The sequence below is a fragment of the Sinocyclocheilus anshuiensis genome, unplaced genomic scaffold (genome assembly GCF_001515605.1).
Source record: "Sinocyclocheilus anshuiensis isolate Anshui unplaced genomic scaffold, SAMN03320099.WGS_v1.1 scaffold1032, whole genome shotgun sequence".
Lineage (NCBI taxonomy): Eukaryota > Metazoa > Chordata > Actinopteri > Cypriniformes > Cyprinidae > Sinocyclocheilus > Sinocyclocheilus anshuiensis.
The window spans coordinates 316,964-335,880 of NW_015549638.1; the positions used below are offsets into that span (position 1 = coordinate 316,964).

At 42.4% G+C, this 18,917-nt stretch overlaps 1 protein-coding gene across 1 annotated transcript in view; it reads left to right on the forward strand.

The window, feature by feature from the left end:
- LOC107659826 (transcription factor SOX-5-like) overlaps window positions 1–18,917 on the forward strand; it is a 220,673-nt gene that overhangs the window by 196,321 nt on the left and 5,435 nt on the right. The window contains 7 exon segments of the mRNA XM_016448883.1: window positions 4,582–4,799; window positions 8,071–8,242; window positions 10,423–10,595; window positions 14,767–14,869; window positions 15,503–15,676; window positions 16,572–16,788; window positions 17,284–17,347. Of these exon segments, the coding sequence (XP_016304369.1) occupies window positions 4,582–4,799; window positions 8,071–8,242; window positions 10,423–10,595; window positions 14,767–14,869; window positions 15,503–15,676; window positions 16,572–16,788; window positions 17,284–17,347 (1,121 nt within the window).

Here is an 18,917-nt window from a genome sequence, read left to right on the forward strand (position 1 = left end):
TTATTTTGGAGTAATGGCTGATGGAAATTCAGCTTTGCATCACAGAAATAAATTATATTTTAAAGTATATTAAAATAGAAACCATTATTTTATATTGTAATAACATTTTGCAAGATTACAGTTTTTTTCTGTATTTTTGATCAAATAAATGCAGCCTTGATGAGCATAAGAGACTTCTTTAAAATACATTACAAGTCTTACTGATTCCAAACTTTTGAGCGGTAGTAATATATATATATATATATATATATATCAACCGAAAATAATGCATTGTCACTTGCAGTGTAGACATGTTGATTATAATTTGTAGTACAGTTATTCAACTTAATTTTATTACATTGTCATTTGCTTCTTGCATCCTATGTAGTGTGCATGTCGAGTATTTAGAGAAATTCTCTTTGTTTCAACACACCTGCAATCGCCAGATGAACAAAGTCACATCTGTGTGAGACTGCTTACCTACACAATGGGCATTAAACAAGACCTTTAAGTGTGTGTGTCTGAGTGAGAGGGAGTCATTGCACCAGGGGTCACTATCTTCAAGGTGTTTTCCATTAGTCACTGCAGCGGTTTTTAAACCTGGCCACAAAACCACTTTTCACAACTGCGGCCACAGTTCACACTGGCCTAATATTCTATTACCAGCTAAATTAACCTGCGCAACCCACCAAAACCACACACATATACACTGAGGGATTGTCTTGAAAAGCAGGGACAGTGACTATGACTGTGTTGAAAATGTGGGAATAAAGAAAGAGGGACAGATGAGAAAAGGAGGAGTAGAAAGATACGAGCAGTGATCAGCAGTACTAAAGAGGTATAAAGTGGGTCAATGGAGGAGGTCAGCCATCATATGTAGAGGCAGATGTTGGACCATATTGCACCAGATTACTGCAGCACACAGCAGAACGAGCAGAGAAAGCGAGAGGGAGACTGTATTAAATGCCTTTTATCAGCCGTAAGAAATAGTACATGTATTTCCATTTGTAGTTCAAACCCCAGCGATTTATTTTTTTGACAGGCACTTGTGTGCTCACAATGATAAGCACTGTGAATTCCTTTCAGATAGCAATCTGGTGGCATTGTCCGAGCTCGATGAGGTCAGTGGCACTGTTAATAGATAGCATGACTGGATTGATCCTGTCCAGCTTGCCCTATCTGCACCACAACATAATAAGCTTACATAACATTCCCAGTGTATCACACAATGGGAATGTTATTTTGACTCAAAGCTTCCCACAAGCAAACCTAAAACCTGGACTGAGTCTCTTCCCTGACAATCCGAAAAAATAATTAAGCAGAAAAGAGAAAAAATTATCCTACCTCACAATAGATTTTATTTTGGCTTTTGTATTTTTGTAAGCACTAGCTTTAGCACTAATTGACACTTAGGGAGGGAGATTTCTTGGCAGCGGCTTCAGTCAGACACAACTCGTGTCGAAGTTCATCCCACCTGGCGCACTAATCAAAACGGCACAGAACTCGACAGCCAGTGTTTAGTTTAGCACAAAAAAAATTACGACAAGAATAGGAAGAATTGACGACGACAAAGAAAAAAAGCATGAGGCGCACAATAGCCAGCGGTGACCAAAACGACAATAGCTTAGAGGATCACTCCAAACTGCTTCCATTTTAACAACAAAGCAAGATGGGAAAAGAAGCTCATAATCTGAGTAAAGCAGGGGATTACTGGAGAGCGAGAGATGTCTGCTCAGCCACATAAATTCACTCCGACGGATAGCGCTGACAGCAGCCCGTCTTCCTGCGCTCAGAGAGGGGATGGGGGCTTAGCGAGGATGGGGGGATGGCTTTGTTAAAACATGTGTCACCAACACTAATACTCTCCAATCAGCCTTACGAGTTAAAGCGCAAATGCCAATCTATCTCCTCCTGTTACCCTGCATATACACACGTACAAACACACACACTACTTAATGCAGTCACATCTGACCTGCTAGATCGGACAGGCCTGAAATCAGGTGCAACGTCACAGACTGGCATTGCCATAGGGATCTTTCTTGTGCTTCCTTCCTCTGTGTTGACGGTGTGTGTTTTCTTACCTTTGTTGCCTTTAAACATACACAGAGTTCTAGTTAGAGAATTAGAGCTGGCCTAAGACTCCTCTGTGGGGATTAGCAAAGAGAGAGAGTGAGAGAAGCAAGGGGAGAAGCTTTAAGAGTTCAAAAGGACGGAGCCTGACTGAAGGAGTCAAGAGTCCTATCAAATGCCTCACAGATACACCCTCCCCCATTCAGCAGCTCTGTGTGTGTTTGTGTGTGTTTTTGCGTAAGGCTGACATTTAAATTCCTCTGTTACATCCCCACTTTTGAGATCAGCCACCCATTCAGCCCCCATTCTCGCTGCGTGTGCATACGTGAGCCCGTGGGCACTCGAGGGGCATTGTGCTGTCACTTCCTGTTTGCTCACACTGACGACGGGGTGGCAGCGCTTTGAGGGTGTTCAGTGGCAGCCCCTGTTGGAAGTGCAGTGTATGTGTGTGTCGGTCTAGCGGTTGTGACTGACAAGAGCTGGCCCTGTAATAGAACTCAATTCAGAAAGAAAATAAAGCAGTCTGATGCAGTGGACCAGACATGGAGCATCTCGCCCTCTCACGCACACACACACACACACACAGGCAGGGCACGCTACGACAGGGGCCATATGTCACGCTCAGGCACACACACAACCAGGGGCCATGGTGGGAGTAATTGAACAGAAATGACCAACAAGAGCTTTATTTCATGTCCTGCTCCCCTGCACAGACTACAGCTCACAACTGAGGTCACCTCCTGATCAGAAAGCCCAGAAAAATGTGCGTGTGTTGAGATTGTGCACAACCAGAGTGAGGAATACAAATAGAAGAAACGCTTAATGTTTATTTTAAAAATAATGACCGACTGACTGTACAATGGCACGCTCATTACTTAACATGAAGTATAGAGTTGAGCTGAGATTATTTTGTGATGTTAAACAAAAGAGATAAATGAAATCAATTTTGTAGGACAAAAGTCACCAATACAGTGTAGTGTTGGAATAATTCCAGCAGTTTAAAAATTCCATTCAAACAACATACTGTTTCTATGCAAGGTCTCTAAAATGTCTCATTTTACTTACTGTAGACATTAAAAAACGAAAGGCGAAACAGTGTTGATTAATATTGTCCATCGTATTGTACAAAACAAATATAATTAAATACACATCAGAGATTTTTTATATATCGATGTACCTCTACTTTTAGGCATACAGTTAATATAGCAGTGTTCTGTAATTGAAGGAAAAATCAGTACTTATTAACTTTATTAGCTCTCTGAGGTGCAAATTTAGGCAGATAAAAGCCAGTGTGAGTGGATAGAGATGTTCTGTGTAGAGATATGTCTCTCAGCATGATGGTGTGTTAATCTCTGTGTGTTCTCATCTGATAGAAATATTTAATTCTAGCAGATACAGCCGACAGAAGATTGTGGAGAATGTGCTGTCAAGGTTGAGAGAGAGAAAGAACTGCCATGGACATTTGCATAAACCAGTCTTTGTTTCCTGCTGGTGGCTGGCAGCCAGAGACGAACAGAAGGACGGAAGTTTTACTCACAAACAGCCACTTGCTTCCAAACCTTAAAGAGAAATATACAATTTAAAAAACAGCCCATCTCTGCTGCTACTGTAAACACAGATTTGGTTCCTCATCTTTTCCCACAAATACAATAAAAGCCCCCCCCCTCCCCTCTTCATTCTTAGCTTTCTTCAAAGTCCACAAAATTGCACATGAAAGCCGCACAAACACACTTATTGCAGGAATTGTACAAACAGCTTCGAGAATATGTTTTACGTGATGTCCAGCCGCTGTACTGTCTGCCTGTTACCGTAGAAACGTGCTGTGGATATCCATACATATATCCATATCTAAAGACTTCATAAGCCAATAGAATATTGACATGTACATATAAATATGCATGACAATAAATTGTCAAAAATCACATTTTGTCATTTTGACCTTTTGTCATTTTCATCACTAATGAAAACATTTTAAACGACAGAGAAATGTTTGTTTATTCTGTCAAATGGCAGTATGCTGCGTTTCATTGAATCATGCTGGCAGATATGTTTTCAAATTTTAAGAGCGCTTTTTCATGGGTCCTCCTGTCCTGGTGTGCGCTCTTAAACAAGAGTAAGAGTAAAAGAATCAACGGGGGTGCGGCGTTTGTTTCCACTCCCAGTGGCAAAGACATTCACAACTTCTCTCTTTACATAAACACATTCACCAGTTTTTCACCTTGAGAGGCACTTTTTTTTCAGTCTTTTCTTTCCTTAGTGAATATGACCCTTATGGTGAGTGTGTTTTTTCCCAGGATGCACCTTGGCGGGGACATGTCTCACTCAGGCATCTGCTAGCTGTTAGCGTAGCCCCTTGAGGCCGGATGGTGGAACATAAAGTGACAGCTCTGTCCCCTCACACATAAACAACCATCAGCCCTCTCCACTAATGGCCAAACCAGCTTTTTAGCCTGTTTTTTTTTATTTATTTTTGTTTGTTTGTGCGTTCTATGTATTCATTTATTCATGGACCTTTCTCTCTCCTTCATCCACTCTTCTGTCACTTCTCCCTCTGTCTGTCCTCTCTCTTTCTCTTTCTGTCTCTCTCTGTCTCTGAGCAGCAGTTGTATGCAGCTCAGCTAGCTGCCATGCAGGTGTCTCCGGGGGCCAAACACAGCACAGTGCCTCAGGCCAACCTGGCAACCGGAACACTCTCGCCCACCAGCGGCCAGAGCGAGAAAAACAGAAGCACCCCGCCACCAAAGCCCAAGGTATGTGTTTGTGGATGCGTATTAGGCTGGAACAACTGCGTACATTTACCATTCTACCATCCAGAGCTATAGTCTTTGTATGTACTGGTTTTGATGTTTTTTTTGGTTGATTACCCATAACTCGCGCAAGCTGGCACTATGCCCTCAATTCTCCATGCCTCATTGCATTGTTCCATTTCAAGTGCTTTGTTATGGCAGCTTCTGAAGGTCCTTGGTCCTCGAACCCGAAGTCTAGCTACCACCACTGTGTTGTGCTTTTTCCGAAGGCTCTGAGCAGGTATCTTTCCCTTCGGCCAGCGTGGCAGCAGGAGGCCAGAGCTATCTGAGCAGAATAAAGCTCCATGAATATCAGGCAGGGCAGAAAAAAAAGCAGCCTGTCTGGCCTCTCTTCCCTCCTGCTGGGCTGGTAATTCTAGACGCCCGGACACCCCTGCAAGCCCATTCTGTCCCGCTCAGCAGTACAATAGCTGGACCGTGGGGCGGCCAGGGCTGGATAAACATGTGTGAAGGCCTGTTGCCCGCTCTCTCTCCGGCCTTGAGCCACGGCTGAGACCGATGCTTGTTTGGACAGGGAAGAGAACAGACCAGGAGCTTAACCACATGCCTGTTGCATAGAGGAAGAGTTCAGGATATGTTTCCGTCTGTCAATCTCAGTGTAAAGCTTTGGCGGTCCCCATCGATTGGGCCTGGCCCCATGCAGCTCACTGTGTCAAAGGCTAATGAAGGCTGGTTTCCTCAAACATTTGGTCCTTTGTTGTCACATGCCCAAATAAATGGAGAGAAAGAAGAGGGATAGGGATAATACAGATAATTGGCAGTGCAGCCTGCACCTGTTAGGCCTCCACGGCTACTGAGCCATAAGAAAAATTACCTTTTCCTTATATTTTTCTGTCTCTCTCATATTCCCTGTCAAGTATCTCAAAGTGGAGTCAAACCTCCTGTTTCCCTCTCCAAATTTTTCCTCAATCAGGTCTCTCTTGTTTGTTCTCTCTGCGTCTGCAAGCTTTTGCCATCATGAAGGGGCAGGCATGTATATTTCAGGGTTGCTGCCCTGGGGTAGTTGCCACTCTCTCATTTTAAGACGTGTGCCATGTGTCAGACAGCTGGTTGGACTGAGGCGTACAAAGCTTAAGTGCTTTACCCCGGGGGAAGCCTCACAACTCAGGTGCATCACAGAGTCACTATATCACGGTTTTCACTCTGTGACCTACTCAGATTTACACATGCAGACCCTCACACCCTCATTCCTTCACTTAGGCTCAGTGCTGCCACAGTTAGCTTTAGGATTTCTCTTGAAGTTGCTATATATACTTACAACTAGATTGTATGGTTGGTCAGCATTCTGAGCTTTGACACTTCCAGTGTAAACAACCTCAAGCTGTCGCGACACACCGATCGCTTCCAATATTGACACAATATTATTGTTAATTTCTTTTTTTAAAGTCATTTTATGGGCTTTTTATGCTTTTTATTGAGAGAGGACAGTAGAGACGACAGGAAAGCATTGGGAGGAGAGAGGGGAGCGGAATCAGCAAAGGACCTCGAGACGGAAATCGAACTCTGGTCGCCTTGAGCGCAGTTACGCTGTATGTTGATGCACTAACCACAAGGCTTTTGGCACCGACATGTTATTGTTCATTTCTAAGGGTTTTTTTTAGGTTTTGGATTTCTAAGTGACATATTTCATTTTATATGAGATTTAAGCTTATTCATTTTGTATTTAAGTTGTCTCCTCCTGTAAAATGTATGACTGATCTTAAAGCTAGCCTTCTTTCTCTCACATGGCTTTGCCAGTCTTCATTAGTTCTCCTCTCACCAGCTACATTCTCTTTGGCTAACATCCCACCCAAGGATTTGCTTCTCGAAGAACAATCCACTATCGGGGCGGGAGGCAGGCATTATCTGTCATAAATATTCAGTTTTCCTCTTCAATGCAGCCTCGCTACACACCCGACACAATATGGGTCATGATACAGTATTCTCCTCAATTGCGTCTTAGTGTTCTCATTGAGTAGGGTCTTTTGTGTGTCTCCCTTATGATGGAGTCCACATCCCACTGGTTCCCTTTTCATTGAGAGCAGCACTAATGAGGACAATCCTGTTACGGCCCATCACAGCACAAGCAGTGAGGGAAAGGTCTTAATCAAGCTCTCCAGACCTCAGAAGCTCTGTTCCAAAACCTAGCATGCTGCCTTGCTGCCTACAGCCTCTGAAAGAGAGCAAATGTCTGCTCGTACTACTGCAGAGGCAAGACGAGGAGAGACACTGTAGTTCTGTGAGATGTGGTTGTCCTCTATGGCTGCTGCAAATGCTTTTGTGTTTCTGGCCATTCATGATAGACAGAAAGGCTCTAAAAACAGGTGTCTGTACAGATGCTGCACTCCCCATGTAAGCACATATAAGATCCCACCGCAGTGGGAGCATGCTAGTGACCTGAGACTCACTCTGCCAGGCAAAAATGATTGACAGCTGTGGCTTGAGCGAAGGCTGGTGAGGTCATTAGACCCTGGAGGTCTGAGGTCTGATGTGGTTTCGATATGGAGATGTGAAGCTGTTAAGAACAATAGTGAGGACTTAGTGGCAATTAAGACAGGTTTAAGCCTTCATTGCAATGTTCTAATGATGTGCACAGGGCAGCATCTGCCGTTCTGAGACCTAATTGGCTCTATGGTGCCTTCTCTGATGTGATTACAATGTCAGCAGGGTTGATATCTGGGTACTAGTCATTTGCATGTATGAATAGAGTCCACCACTCGTAACCTGGAGGCACAGAGGCAGTGTTGTTTGTTTATTATGTAATTGAGTCTAATTGACATCTGTGAACATCTGAAGCTGGAATGTGTACATCAAATAATCATTTGTGCTTATATTTATGGAATACTTGGTTATTCTGTGTTTGTGTGTATGCTTGTATGTTTTTTTCTTCTCAATGCGCAACATGTTTGGTAAATGTGTGAATCTTCTCACTTAAGCATGTTTCTTTACATGGTATGCTCGCTTTGTCCCTGTTCTCTTGTTTGATTGAGCATGGGTGTGCTGCATGTTTATTGCGCCATGGCATCGCGCAACGTCAATCCAATATTGGCAAGTTTTTCAACTGGCCTGCGCAACCGCAATTAATATTACATTTCCTTGTGGTCTGGCCGCATCTGCTGAAAACCTACATTTCGGTGTGCGGTCAGCTGATTTGACCCCTGCTGGGAGATTTGATTGGGTCCCAAGTCTCTGAGGAGAAAAATCACACTAGGCCAAACGTGTTGCTGTTTTGCAGGACGAGGGCGCTCAGCCCTTGAATCTGTCGTCCAAGCCTAAGGCATCCGAGAGCAAGTCACCCACCTCCCCCGCTTCCCCACAGGTCCCTGCCCTGAAGCTGGGCCCCGGGTCCCTGAAGCACAGCGCCCCCTCCAGCATCGGAGGACCGCCGTCCAGACTCAGCTCCATAGGTACCCACACCACAGTTCATTGCAATTCAATAAACACACACAAATCGCAGCATAACCTGCTTAATGTTATTACATATTGCCCTGAATGTATCTCTCAAGAGCATTTCCTACTCCCTGGATATGTTTTTCTGCTGGGACAGACTCTTGTATGAGACGGTAATTGATGTTACATTTTTAGGTTTGTAGAATTTAATTTTGCCTGAAGGGCACATTGTCAAACATTTATTAGACTAAATGTTGGGGGAGAGCTTGTTAAGCAGCTGTGTTTGGAAGCGAAAGAGAGCGAGACAGCGGATGGGAAGGTTTAGCGGCGTTTATTTCTGTAGTTTAGAGGTGCTGAATAGAGCAACACAAGCCTTCCTGACAGGCGCTGAGATTAGACAAGCCTCTTATACAACTCTGTTACCACCCACAGCACAAACAACATACATTAATTACACAATAAAGCAATATTCTCCCCTCCCCATGCCTCCCCTCCTCACAACAGTTAGCCATTTCAGACTTCTTCTCTGTAATCGCAGTGTTTTTCAACAAATCCTGGGATTTAATAGCAGATTAGTGGATTTGCCGCCCAGATGTTTTTTGTTCTGAAAAAATGGATTAGGAAGTAAAGTTTTCACTGGAATCCTTTAGAACATGACGCGGCGAGCGGTACTTTTAGATCATTACATTTTAAAGTGCCGTATGTCTCATGATTATTCCATCTGGAGCACATCTTTAAGGGGTCAGGAAGTATTGTGATATCAAAGACGTATTCAGAGCCCCACATAAAATGTTGTTTGTAGGTGTACGTGTTTATCTGGATGTATATTTATATTTCAACTTGACAGATGCCTTTGAACGCCCTTTTTTGTGCAATTTCCTCATCTTTCCATCATCCTTGTTCTCCACCTCTTATCTGTTTGACCTTGCTAAGTGACATCTGTCCTGAGACTTTCCAGCATACCCGACCCCATGCATCCCTTTCTTTTTGTGTCACTGTCACCACAGAAACACAACAGGGGCTGTCAAGGACTGTGTCCTCTAAGGCCATCACTCTCCCTTGCTTTTCCTCAGAAGCCAAAAAGAAAGTTTCACTCTTCAGGTCACTGTAATGTTAAAAGTGATATACTGTTTATGTTTTGTGTTATTAGGCTGATAGTCATCTCTTCTTTAAACAAGTCATTTTAAATGTAAGAAAATCTCATAACCATCTCTCTTTAGTGGGGTCAGTGCTCTCAATTAACACTCCAGACATTTTTTTTACCCCCTATTAAATCGACTGTCAGGAAGTGTGCTGGATCTCACACCCTGTGACCTGTGGCCACTTAAACAGATTCCTGAGATATGACTTTTAAAAGAGTTCCCTACTCTGTCATTTCAAATGAAAGCATTTAATCCATCCTATCCAGCATTAGCGACCGGATTAGGACAGATAAAGACTCATAATCTAGCATAGGTCTTTGTTAGATCTATCCTGGCAAGATAATGCTCCACCACACATACACTAGCCAACAGATGCGGCTAACGGCTTGGGCGGTTAAGCTGCTGAGAATAATACAAATAATAGCCATGAAAAGATGGTTGGAAACATCTTTGATATGCTCGGAGGCAGATGTTACAGAATGGGCCAAATTAGGCCGCTTATGGCTTTAATATAAGTAATCTCCTCTCTTTTTTTTTTTTCTTTAAAGATTTCCCTGAGCTTTGGTCTGAATAAAAGCTTACAGAATGGCAGACAGAGAAAGAGAGCAAGACTGCTTTTATATGTGTGGGATATAAGACAAATTGCACATTTTAGCAAATCTCTCAATGTAAAAAATGCAGATTTGGGAGATTTTCTTCAGGCATCAGCATCTGTTTTCAACTAGATCTCTTATATTTTGCGTGTATTGCTCCGTTCCAAATGCTAGTGAGCTGCCTACAGAGGCAACATTTTAAGGCAAAAGCTATCCCAAAAGGTAGGAATATATAATTATACAACCTCCTTCACTGAGAAAGCAATCACAAAATGCATTGCAACAATATGCGAAATTGCTAACAGGGAATGGAAATTGGCCATTTGGTAAATGCAGGAACCATTTGAAAATGACTGCATTACAACAAGACACATTTACAGTATATGCTTTACCTGTCTGCTGTCTTACAGTCTCTTGTCTTATGCTTGTGCTCTGTCTCACTCATACCTGTCATGCTTTCAGACCTACTGTCATCCATTACCTCCGGCGGCTACCTGAACGACCATGAGGCAGTGACCAAAGCTTTCCAGGAGGCCCGACAGATGAAGGAGCAGCTAAAGAGAGAACAGCAGGTTCTGGACGCCAAAGTAGCAGCAGTCAACAGCCTGAGCCTCAACAACGGTCGCGCAGAGAAGGTTCGATAAACTCTGGTCTTGCATTTACGGACTCACTTATTCTTTCAATTTGTGAAGGAAAAAAGTCTGCAGATCCCTTCCTGCTCATCACCAATGAAGTGAGGATTGAAACAGCCGAAACAACACAAACAGAAGCGTTAATTACAACAGAACATGTTTATCTCTGAACAAAGCGATTTCCCAAAGCTGTTCTTGTGAAGAGGAGCAGTGGAGGTGACTAAGATCTGAAAGCTCTTTTGTTGTACACGATGGTCGTGTCTGGAAGGCAGGCTAAGGGCAGGCAGGGCGCAGTGAATGGGACGCTAATTTTAATGGCGTAGCTGACGTTAATGTGAAGTGACTGAAGTGACTCCTCGGCTGTGCGGCTAAATTGAGCTTGTTTGCTAAACACACTGGAGTCAGCTGGTCCACGAGCCACAGCACAGGAAACGCCTTCGACCACAGATAATAAAACACACTCGCTTTCTGAGGAATTTGCATACAAATGCTTTTAAAAGCCGAGTGTGTCAGTAAACAAGCATTCAATTTTGCCTCGTCCATCTCTAATGGCGTGATTGTGCACATCAGCAGAGGAAGGCGCTTGTGTATACACAGGTGTCCTTGCTTCCTGATCTTCTCTGCCGCACAGAGATTTGGTTTATTTCATAAACCTTTGTGTGTAAACTCATATCAACATCTGCAAATACACAGTAGGTAAATGCTTAACTAAAGCATGTTTATGGGTGCGTTGATCTCTGCTTCAGTTTAGCACACACACACGTTGGTGGGGTTTTTCTTCTTTTGACCAGGCTTAGTGGCTCTGCTGATTGCTACAAGGTTAATGAAGGTGCATTAGGAATAAGCCACATCTCCCAAGCACTCTATCCTTATTATGATTTACAACAGATCAGCTGCACTTTACCCTGACCACAGCTTTATGCCCTTACACACACCGTCCTCCGTGCTGCACTTTTGCATGTTTAGAGTACAGAGGGGTTATTTTTGATTAAGGCCACACATCCGAATGCTGAAAAAAGGGCAGATTAGCTGCAGTAAATATGAGGGCAACAAACACCTGAAGAGAGTTTTCAGTTATCTCCGTCTTACAGAAATTGGATGAATTTTTTTTCCCTGTATTTGCCATATTTCAGATTGAAGCGGGAAGTTTTAATACAAAAAATAGACTAGGCTTTTGTTACATCAACTATGACCCATGTTTTGCTACTTACTAGTCTTAGCAAGGGGGGTTTGGGGTGATGCATAATAATTATAGAGAGCATCTGACTGGACAAAAATCTGTAGTAGAGGATGAGTCGTGTATTTTTGTCCATTTTCTTAGAGAAGACTAATTTTTAAATGTGCATTTCTGTTAAAAAGGAATTTCCCGGATTTTCTTCAACTTTTAGAAGTACTGTAGCATATAGATTGCTTCAAAGCTAATAGACATAGACTAAAATCCTCAACAAAGTTTTTGAGTCTGGATTGCAGTGGTTTGTGCTGAAATGCCACATGGCAAAGTGGCACAATTGTTCTTTCACTATTTTTCCCCCATTCATATTTTTACTTTCATATTGTTACTTGACTTTACCTCCTACGTGACTGAGGTCCACATCAGCCAGCCCATCTAATGTTTGTTTTTCCTCTTCAGTCCATTATCTCCTGATTTTAGACAATTACTGTCCCTCTCCATTTTAACCTCGACTCTCTGAGAGAGAGTGTGCTGCGCGCTTTGAACTTGTTCCCCAGGAACACATTGTGCGGTCAAACCAAGCCCTGTTCCTAAACCTTTTTGTGTCACACTAAGCTAAATAGATTGTGGAAGATGAACAAGGTCAATCGTCTATGAGATGAAGGAGTTTTAGTGTCAATCCAAACAAGGTTTAGCTGGTTAGCATGGTCCAGTTAGCCTCTGCTGGTACATGTTGTAACTACACCAGCTTAAAAGCATCTTTCTTCATTAATGCTTATTCAAAATTAGCTGATAATTTGTGCAAGTAAATGTTGTGCAGTGACTATTTTTCATGAGGGCTCTTAAAAGTAGTAAATATACTTGCAGTTGAGATGAACAGGAGTCAGTAGCGAACCGTGACTTTTGAACCTTGGCCCTCTCCCCCTACCCTCGTCGGGGGGAAAACAGACTACCAGCCTAGCTTACACAGTCTAATTCTAAAAGTCAACTTTGATAATTCCACCTTTGAAACAAGAGGCTATTCCAGCCTTAAAGCGGTCACATACCGGACGAGAAGCGCAGTGCTGCGCCACACCATGTCTTTAATATTCGAACACATTGTTTTCTACACGCGCACCAGCAGCACCACCGACCTCCGTGCTTTGACTTCAATAGACCACACTTTCTCATTCTGTTTGCGCTGTTTTTTTTTTTATCACCGAACTTCAAACTCATTGACACCACTTGCTCATTCTTGAAGTGAATGTTTGACTGCTTGGAGAGTAGATTAAAGGTTTTGGACTGCCATCTCAAACTGAACGCGACGCGTCTGGTGTGCGATAATTTGCCCTAGACTCACGCATCCCACGGCGGCAGCGCTGAGCTTCTCATCCGGTGTGCGACCGCCTTTCAGAAATGCAACAAGAAAACAGCGCAGCGAGAGTGACTGATATCACCAAAATAAAACATAGCTAAATTTAAGTCAAATGAAAATCCTCATTACAAATGCATCATCACACAATTGGTCTGTGCACAAAAACAACAAATGTAATGTTTAATGTAAGCCAACACATCATGACAGCGCTCACAGCAAAACAACTTGGCGACAGACACTTCATTACAAACAAGCAGTGTTTATATTAAATAATATTATTATTGGCACAGCAGCCCAGTAAATGTTCTCACTTGCGTTATTTGCGGCTTCCATCATGACGTGAATAATAGCTAGTTAGTTTATCAATCAGCGTATATATTTTTTTCTGATAGAGATCCCACAGCGGGCGGAACTTGTCATAAAGTTAGTGATAACAAGGCCTGCCCGTTTAGAGGAAAGATATGATTGGTCCATTTTTCTGTCATTTAAAATTATGCTCCCATTGATTTACTATTACTATTGGTCCTCTGTAATTTCACAGCTGGACCACCAATCACAGAGCCACAAACGCTAGGCGGAAACATTCTAATATGGAGAAAATTAGTTAATTTAACGCATTCACTGAATAGGCAGATTTGAAGAGTTTATTTCCACAGAAATTGTATTTATTTTATTTCGATTATTGTGAAATTATGAATTGCTTAAATACAATTGGAAATTATGACTTTTTATTAAAAATAATATTTAAAAGTTTGTCATTTAAAAAAAATATTTAAATATTGTAAATATTGTTTTTACAATAGTTTGGGCCCTCTCTGAGTTCCCCACTGACTATTAATGGATTATTATTATACGGATTATTAACGGATAGCTTTCACCAGATATTACAGACCTTCTACTGTATAAAGCCTAAGTTTTCATGTTGTCACATTATCAAACCTGATCATCGCTCCATTTCTCCCTCTTTCTCTTTGTCTCTCCGGGGAGAGATTCTCTCTCCATTACACATTCATTTAAACCCCACTCACTAACTCAGTCTGAACAATTAAATCTTGATGGCTGCGAAATGGTGTAATGCATTTCATTACAGAGTCGCGGAAGGCCCGGGTCACTCTCTAATGGTGAGGACTCTGTCTGCGAGTGTGTTTTAAATGTAGCGTGGATTCAGGATTCAGGAGTCTAATTGACTAATTAAGCCCCAGATGCAGCTCCGGGGGGGTGACAGGGGGTGTGCGTGTTTCAAGAGAGCAGGGGGTGTTGTGTTGAAATATGCGGCCCAGCTACATTAGCCATGTAAATGCATAGTAAATCTCTTTTTATTTGTGTGTAATAAATACCCAGGAGGCTGTGTGGTCCAACCCCACTCTCATCTCTGGAGCGCTTGCGCTCTCTAATGCATTGACCTTAGGGCTAAGCGAGAGAGACAGAGATCGAGTAGAGAGGGAAAGAATTAGTGTAAATAGATTGCAGGTGGCATCCAGGCTACTCGTTTTTGATGGATAAACATTAACTCACATTTTCATTCATTTTCGTTTTCGAGTCTTCTTCTATGCACTTGATTTGTCAGTTCATTGGTGCTTATGCTAATGAATCTGTTGATTTGTGGATTATGAATCTAACTGGATTGGTTGTATGTTATGTGTGTACAGGATAAAGCCGCTCTTGAAAGCCTGAGCCAACAGTTAAAACAGTCTGAAGAGAGCAAGTTCACTCATGCAATGATGGACTTCGGCATCAGTGGCGATTCAGATGGTAAGATACTCTTTTACGGCCCATCATAAATTCATCTTTCAATTGATTTTGTGTCATCAAAAAGTTCAGTTTAAAGTCACATGAAATAAAAATGCGTATCTATTTTCAATTTATTGATCTTATCATGAACAACTCATCCATCCATGTTTTATTATTTATTTTTTGACCTCCTAACTTTTAACTTAAAAAATACTTCAATCATTTCGCCTCCATAAACACCAGACCTTACTGTCAACTGCAAGCTCACACCATAACCAATGGATGAAACCAGGACCCAGTCCTAAATGTTTGGACATTTTTTCAATTTGTGCTAGTTTTTTTTCCTATGATAATCTGTTTTACTCAGATGTGAGTCATAATATGGAAGAAAATATTTTAAAAACTTTAAAGATACATTAAGGTTAACGTGCAATGACCATGGACCCTATTTACTTCCCCATAATACCCATAATTGTATCCTTGTTGTCAATTTCGCCTGCCAACTTGCTTTTAATCTTTCTCCTTTACATTTTTCATGATTCTCAGTGGATAAAATTACATCCAACCCTACATTTCCGTCTTATTTGATGTGTACTGTACTTATGAGTATGTGTATCCCCACACTAACAGTGAGTCCCTGTTTTCCTTCTCCAGGAAGCCCGAGTGTGTCAGACTCACGGATCTTCAGGGAGGCTCGAGGACGTGGCAGCAGCGAACCGCACATCAAGCGGCCCATGAACGCCTTTATGGTCTGGGCTAAAGATGAGAGGAGGAAGATCCTTCAGGCTTTCCCTGACATGCACAACTCAAACATCAGCAAGATCCTTGGTGAGAGAGAGAGAGAGAATAGTCAGAGACAGCGCTAGTAAATCTCTCCAACCACTTATCTAACCACTTCAGGTTTACTAGCGTCCGCTCTTGTTTCCAGCTGTGCAGTTTTTGACTCTAGGCCTTTGATCGATTTATATTCCATCCGGCTTTGATTCGCCACACACTGTATTCCCTAATTGGCTGAGATTTGTGGGTACATTAAATATGGGTGGGGCTTAAAGGCTGGCTCCTTCTGGAAGAACTATGCAGCCAGCCACAGAGAATCCCCTCTGTTCTTCCTCCCCAACACACACACACACAGCCCTTTCCCGCTGTCCGACATTTTCTCCAGACCTCTGGGATTGTGTTTGACATTTTAAAGAGCTCCTAAGCGTTTTATAACGCTGGAAAATCTGGTTTTAATAAGGCCCCGCTCTCTCAATTGTTAACAGAAGGAGTTTCCCCTTTTCAGTGCTGGATGCATGTCAGGGCCAGTGGTGACAGCTTTTTCCCATTAAACATACAGTAGGACTGTGTAAATTCAACACAGACTCACATATATACACACGTATCACCCTGAACACATGTTTGCTGGAGTTTCTGGGACTGTGGCATGTGTACACAGTTGTGTATGTGTTCACACATCTATGTTAATGAGAAATAAGAGACACACGTACTGAGCATTGAGAGTGTGCAAAATTGCATATTTTAAAAATCGAATAGTCACTGGGTTGCCTGAATGATTAGTCGTCTAATGTGTCTTAAAGAAGCCCTGTATTAGTCTGGGTTTGAGTTCATCTGACCCTGATCTGCCACGTTTTTCCTAAATGTTTACGGCTGTAGCGGCTATCCCTTTCATTCTGTCTGAATCACAAGTGTGTTTGTTCTCTCTAAAACCTTGTTGTTCTTGCAGGTTCTCGTTGGAAAGCCATGACCAACCTGGAAAAGCAGCCATATTATGAAGAACAGGCCCGTCTTAGTAAGCAGCACCTAGAGAAATACCCAGACTACAAATACAAACCACGGCCCAAACGCACCTGCCTAGTGGACGGAAAGAAATTGCGCATTGGTGAATATAAGGCCATCATGCGCAACCGCAGACAGGAAATGCGGCAGTACTTCACCGTAGGGTACGTTTCATTATATAACACCTTCCAGTAATATATTCTTTTAAAGTCGACATCAAATTTACCCTGCTGAATTTCTTAATACACATTCCTTTTCTTACTGTGAAAGATCAATCAGTGCATTCATGAAGGAAAAATTCCTCTCCTTTTGGGTGACATCAAGAAGCTCGCTAATTTTTCAACCCTTTCCTTTTTCACTATCTAGTTCCCAATAGACAAAATCAAGAACCCACCCCACATTTTTTGTTAAATATCCAATTTCACTCAGTAATATGTCACATTATGTAAGTAAAATGGGTTATGAATGCCATTTCAGGTTGACTTTCAGCATTTTTAACACGTTTTTACAAAGTTGTATTCAAGTAACATGTTATAGTACCAATCATTTGACTAGCATCCCATGTTGCCTGTTTGTAAAGTGTACACTTTTAGGAAACAATAATCTGATGAATTTTCACCCAGGCTCTGCTAACAGATTGCATGTTTGTTGTACAACAGGCAGCAGGCCCAGTTGCCCTTGTCCTCAGCGGGCGTTGTGTACCCAGGCACGCTCTCTATGGCAGGAATGCCAGGAGGAGCTTGACGGCAATGGCGATGCCTACGATGAGTTCGACTACGAAGACGATGACTATGGCAGTGATGGCAGTGACAACATCACTCAGTAAACCTGCCAATCACAGCCATCTCACCAGTCACCTGGCATCTCACGCAAGCAAACTTCATTCCGCCCCCATACACCGTCCAATCAGGAATCCTCCAGAGCCAAGCCCGATATCCACAGCAATGCACAGGACCTGTCAATCAAAGTGACTGTTACATGGAAAGGAGGGTCTTGTAAAGGAAGTATAACACTTGCCTAGACATAGGAAAAATTACCCTTAACCGGTTTGTTGTCGAGACATTTATTACTAAGGACCTGTCAGTCGACCCGTCATAGACACTTTAAAATGGTGGACCTGATTGTTTCTAAAGAGACACTTTTAAACAACTTTTTTTCTTGGTTCTATAATATTCTCACTCAGGTACACAGTGCCAACAGGTGGCTTGTGAATGTGATTGTTGTTTTTGTGCTACAGTTTTAATAGAGAAAAAATACATTTATTTTCCTCTTCACCGTAAAGCACCTGACAGGAGTAAAATGACAAACATTTTCTATTTTTTTTTCTCTTCGGCGTGCTATTAGCTGAATCTCTTTCTATCATCCTCACGCCCATGTCCTCTCACTCAAAGATGTCTTTTCTGTTGGACGAAAGGATGGAAGGGAGGATTCGCGTCCCTTCACTCAGGAGTTCGGACATCGCTGGATGACAGACAATCCCTCCTTCCTCACATCTTTTCCTCTTGACACGCTTTTACTGTTCCTTTCTCCTCTTCTGTGGGAGCTTTGGATGTTGACGTCTCTCTCAGGTGTGGAGACAAACTTTACGAGATAGCACAAACTTTGTGTTTGGTGAACAGCTGACATGGCGATGGTTTTCGTGGAGAGTGAAGCCTCGAGCAGAATTATTGTACACGTGCACATTTCTTTATGTTTGTGTGTGTGTGTAGATGAATGCGCATTTTGCTAGGTTTTAAGTTAATTTTTATTACATGTAGACGGTTGATGTGCTGGTCATGTGAACATTTACAAAAGGAAAAAACATTAATATTCAATACGTACGATTCATGCTAGCAGCCATATCTGTGCTGAGGGAAGCCAAATGTTTAATAATAACGCTGCATTTATCATTCTTTTTGTTTTTATTTTTAGTCCGATCATTCGTTTGATAATTTTTTTTTTCCATTCTCATTGTCTCCCTGAACAACCTGTTTCTGTCATCGCTGGGTGCAGGGAACACTGCACCTCATTCTGAAAGGAAAAGAGGAGACGCGGAGAGAAAAGCTCTCTAGAGGAGAGTCTGTGCTTGAATGGCGTATTGAAGGAGGAGAATAGAGTTCCCACAAGCCCCGGTGCTCTGTTTTCAAAGGACAGCTCTGAGAGAAACCAGGGATCTATGTACAAGACAAGCACGAGTGTGCGTTTCAATCAGCGCCACTTAATATATCTCACATCTCTACTCCTCCGCAGGGATTTGTGTTTTGTCTCTCTCTCCTCTTTTTTTCCATCTATCACTCGGTTTATCAGAGCAGAG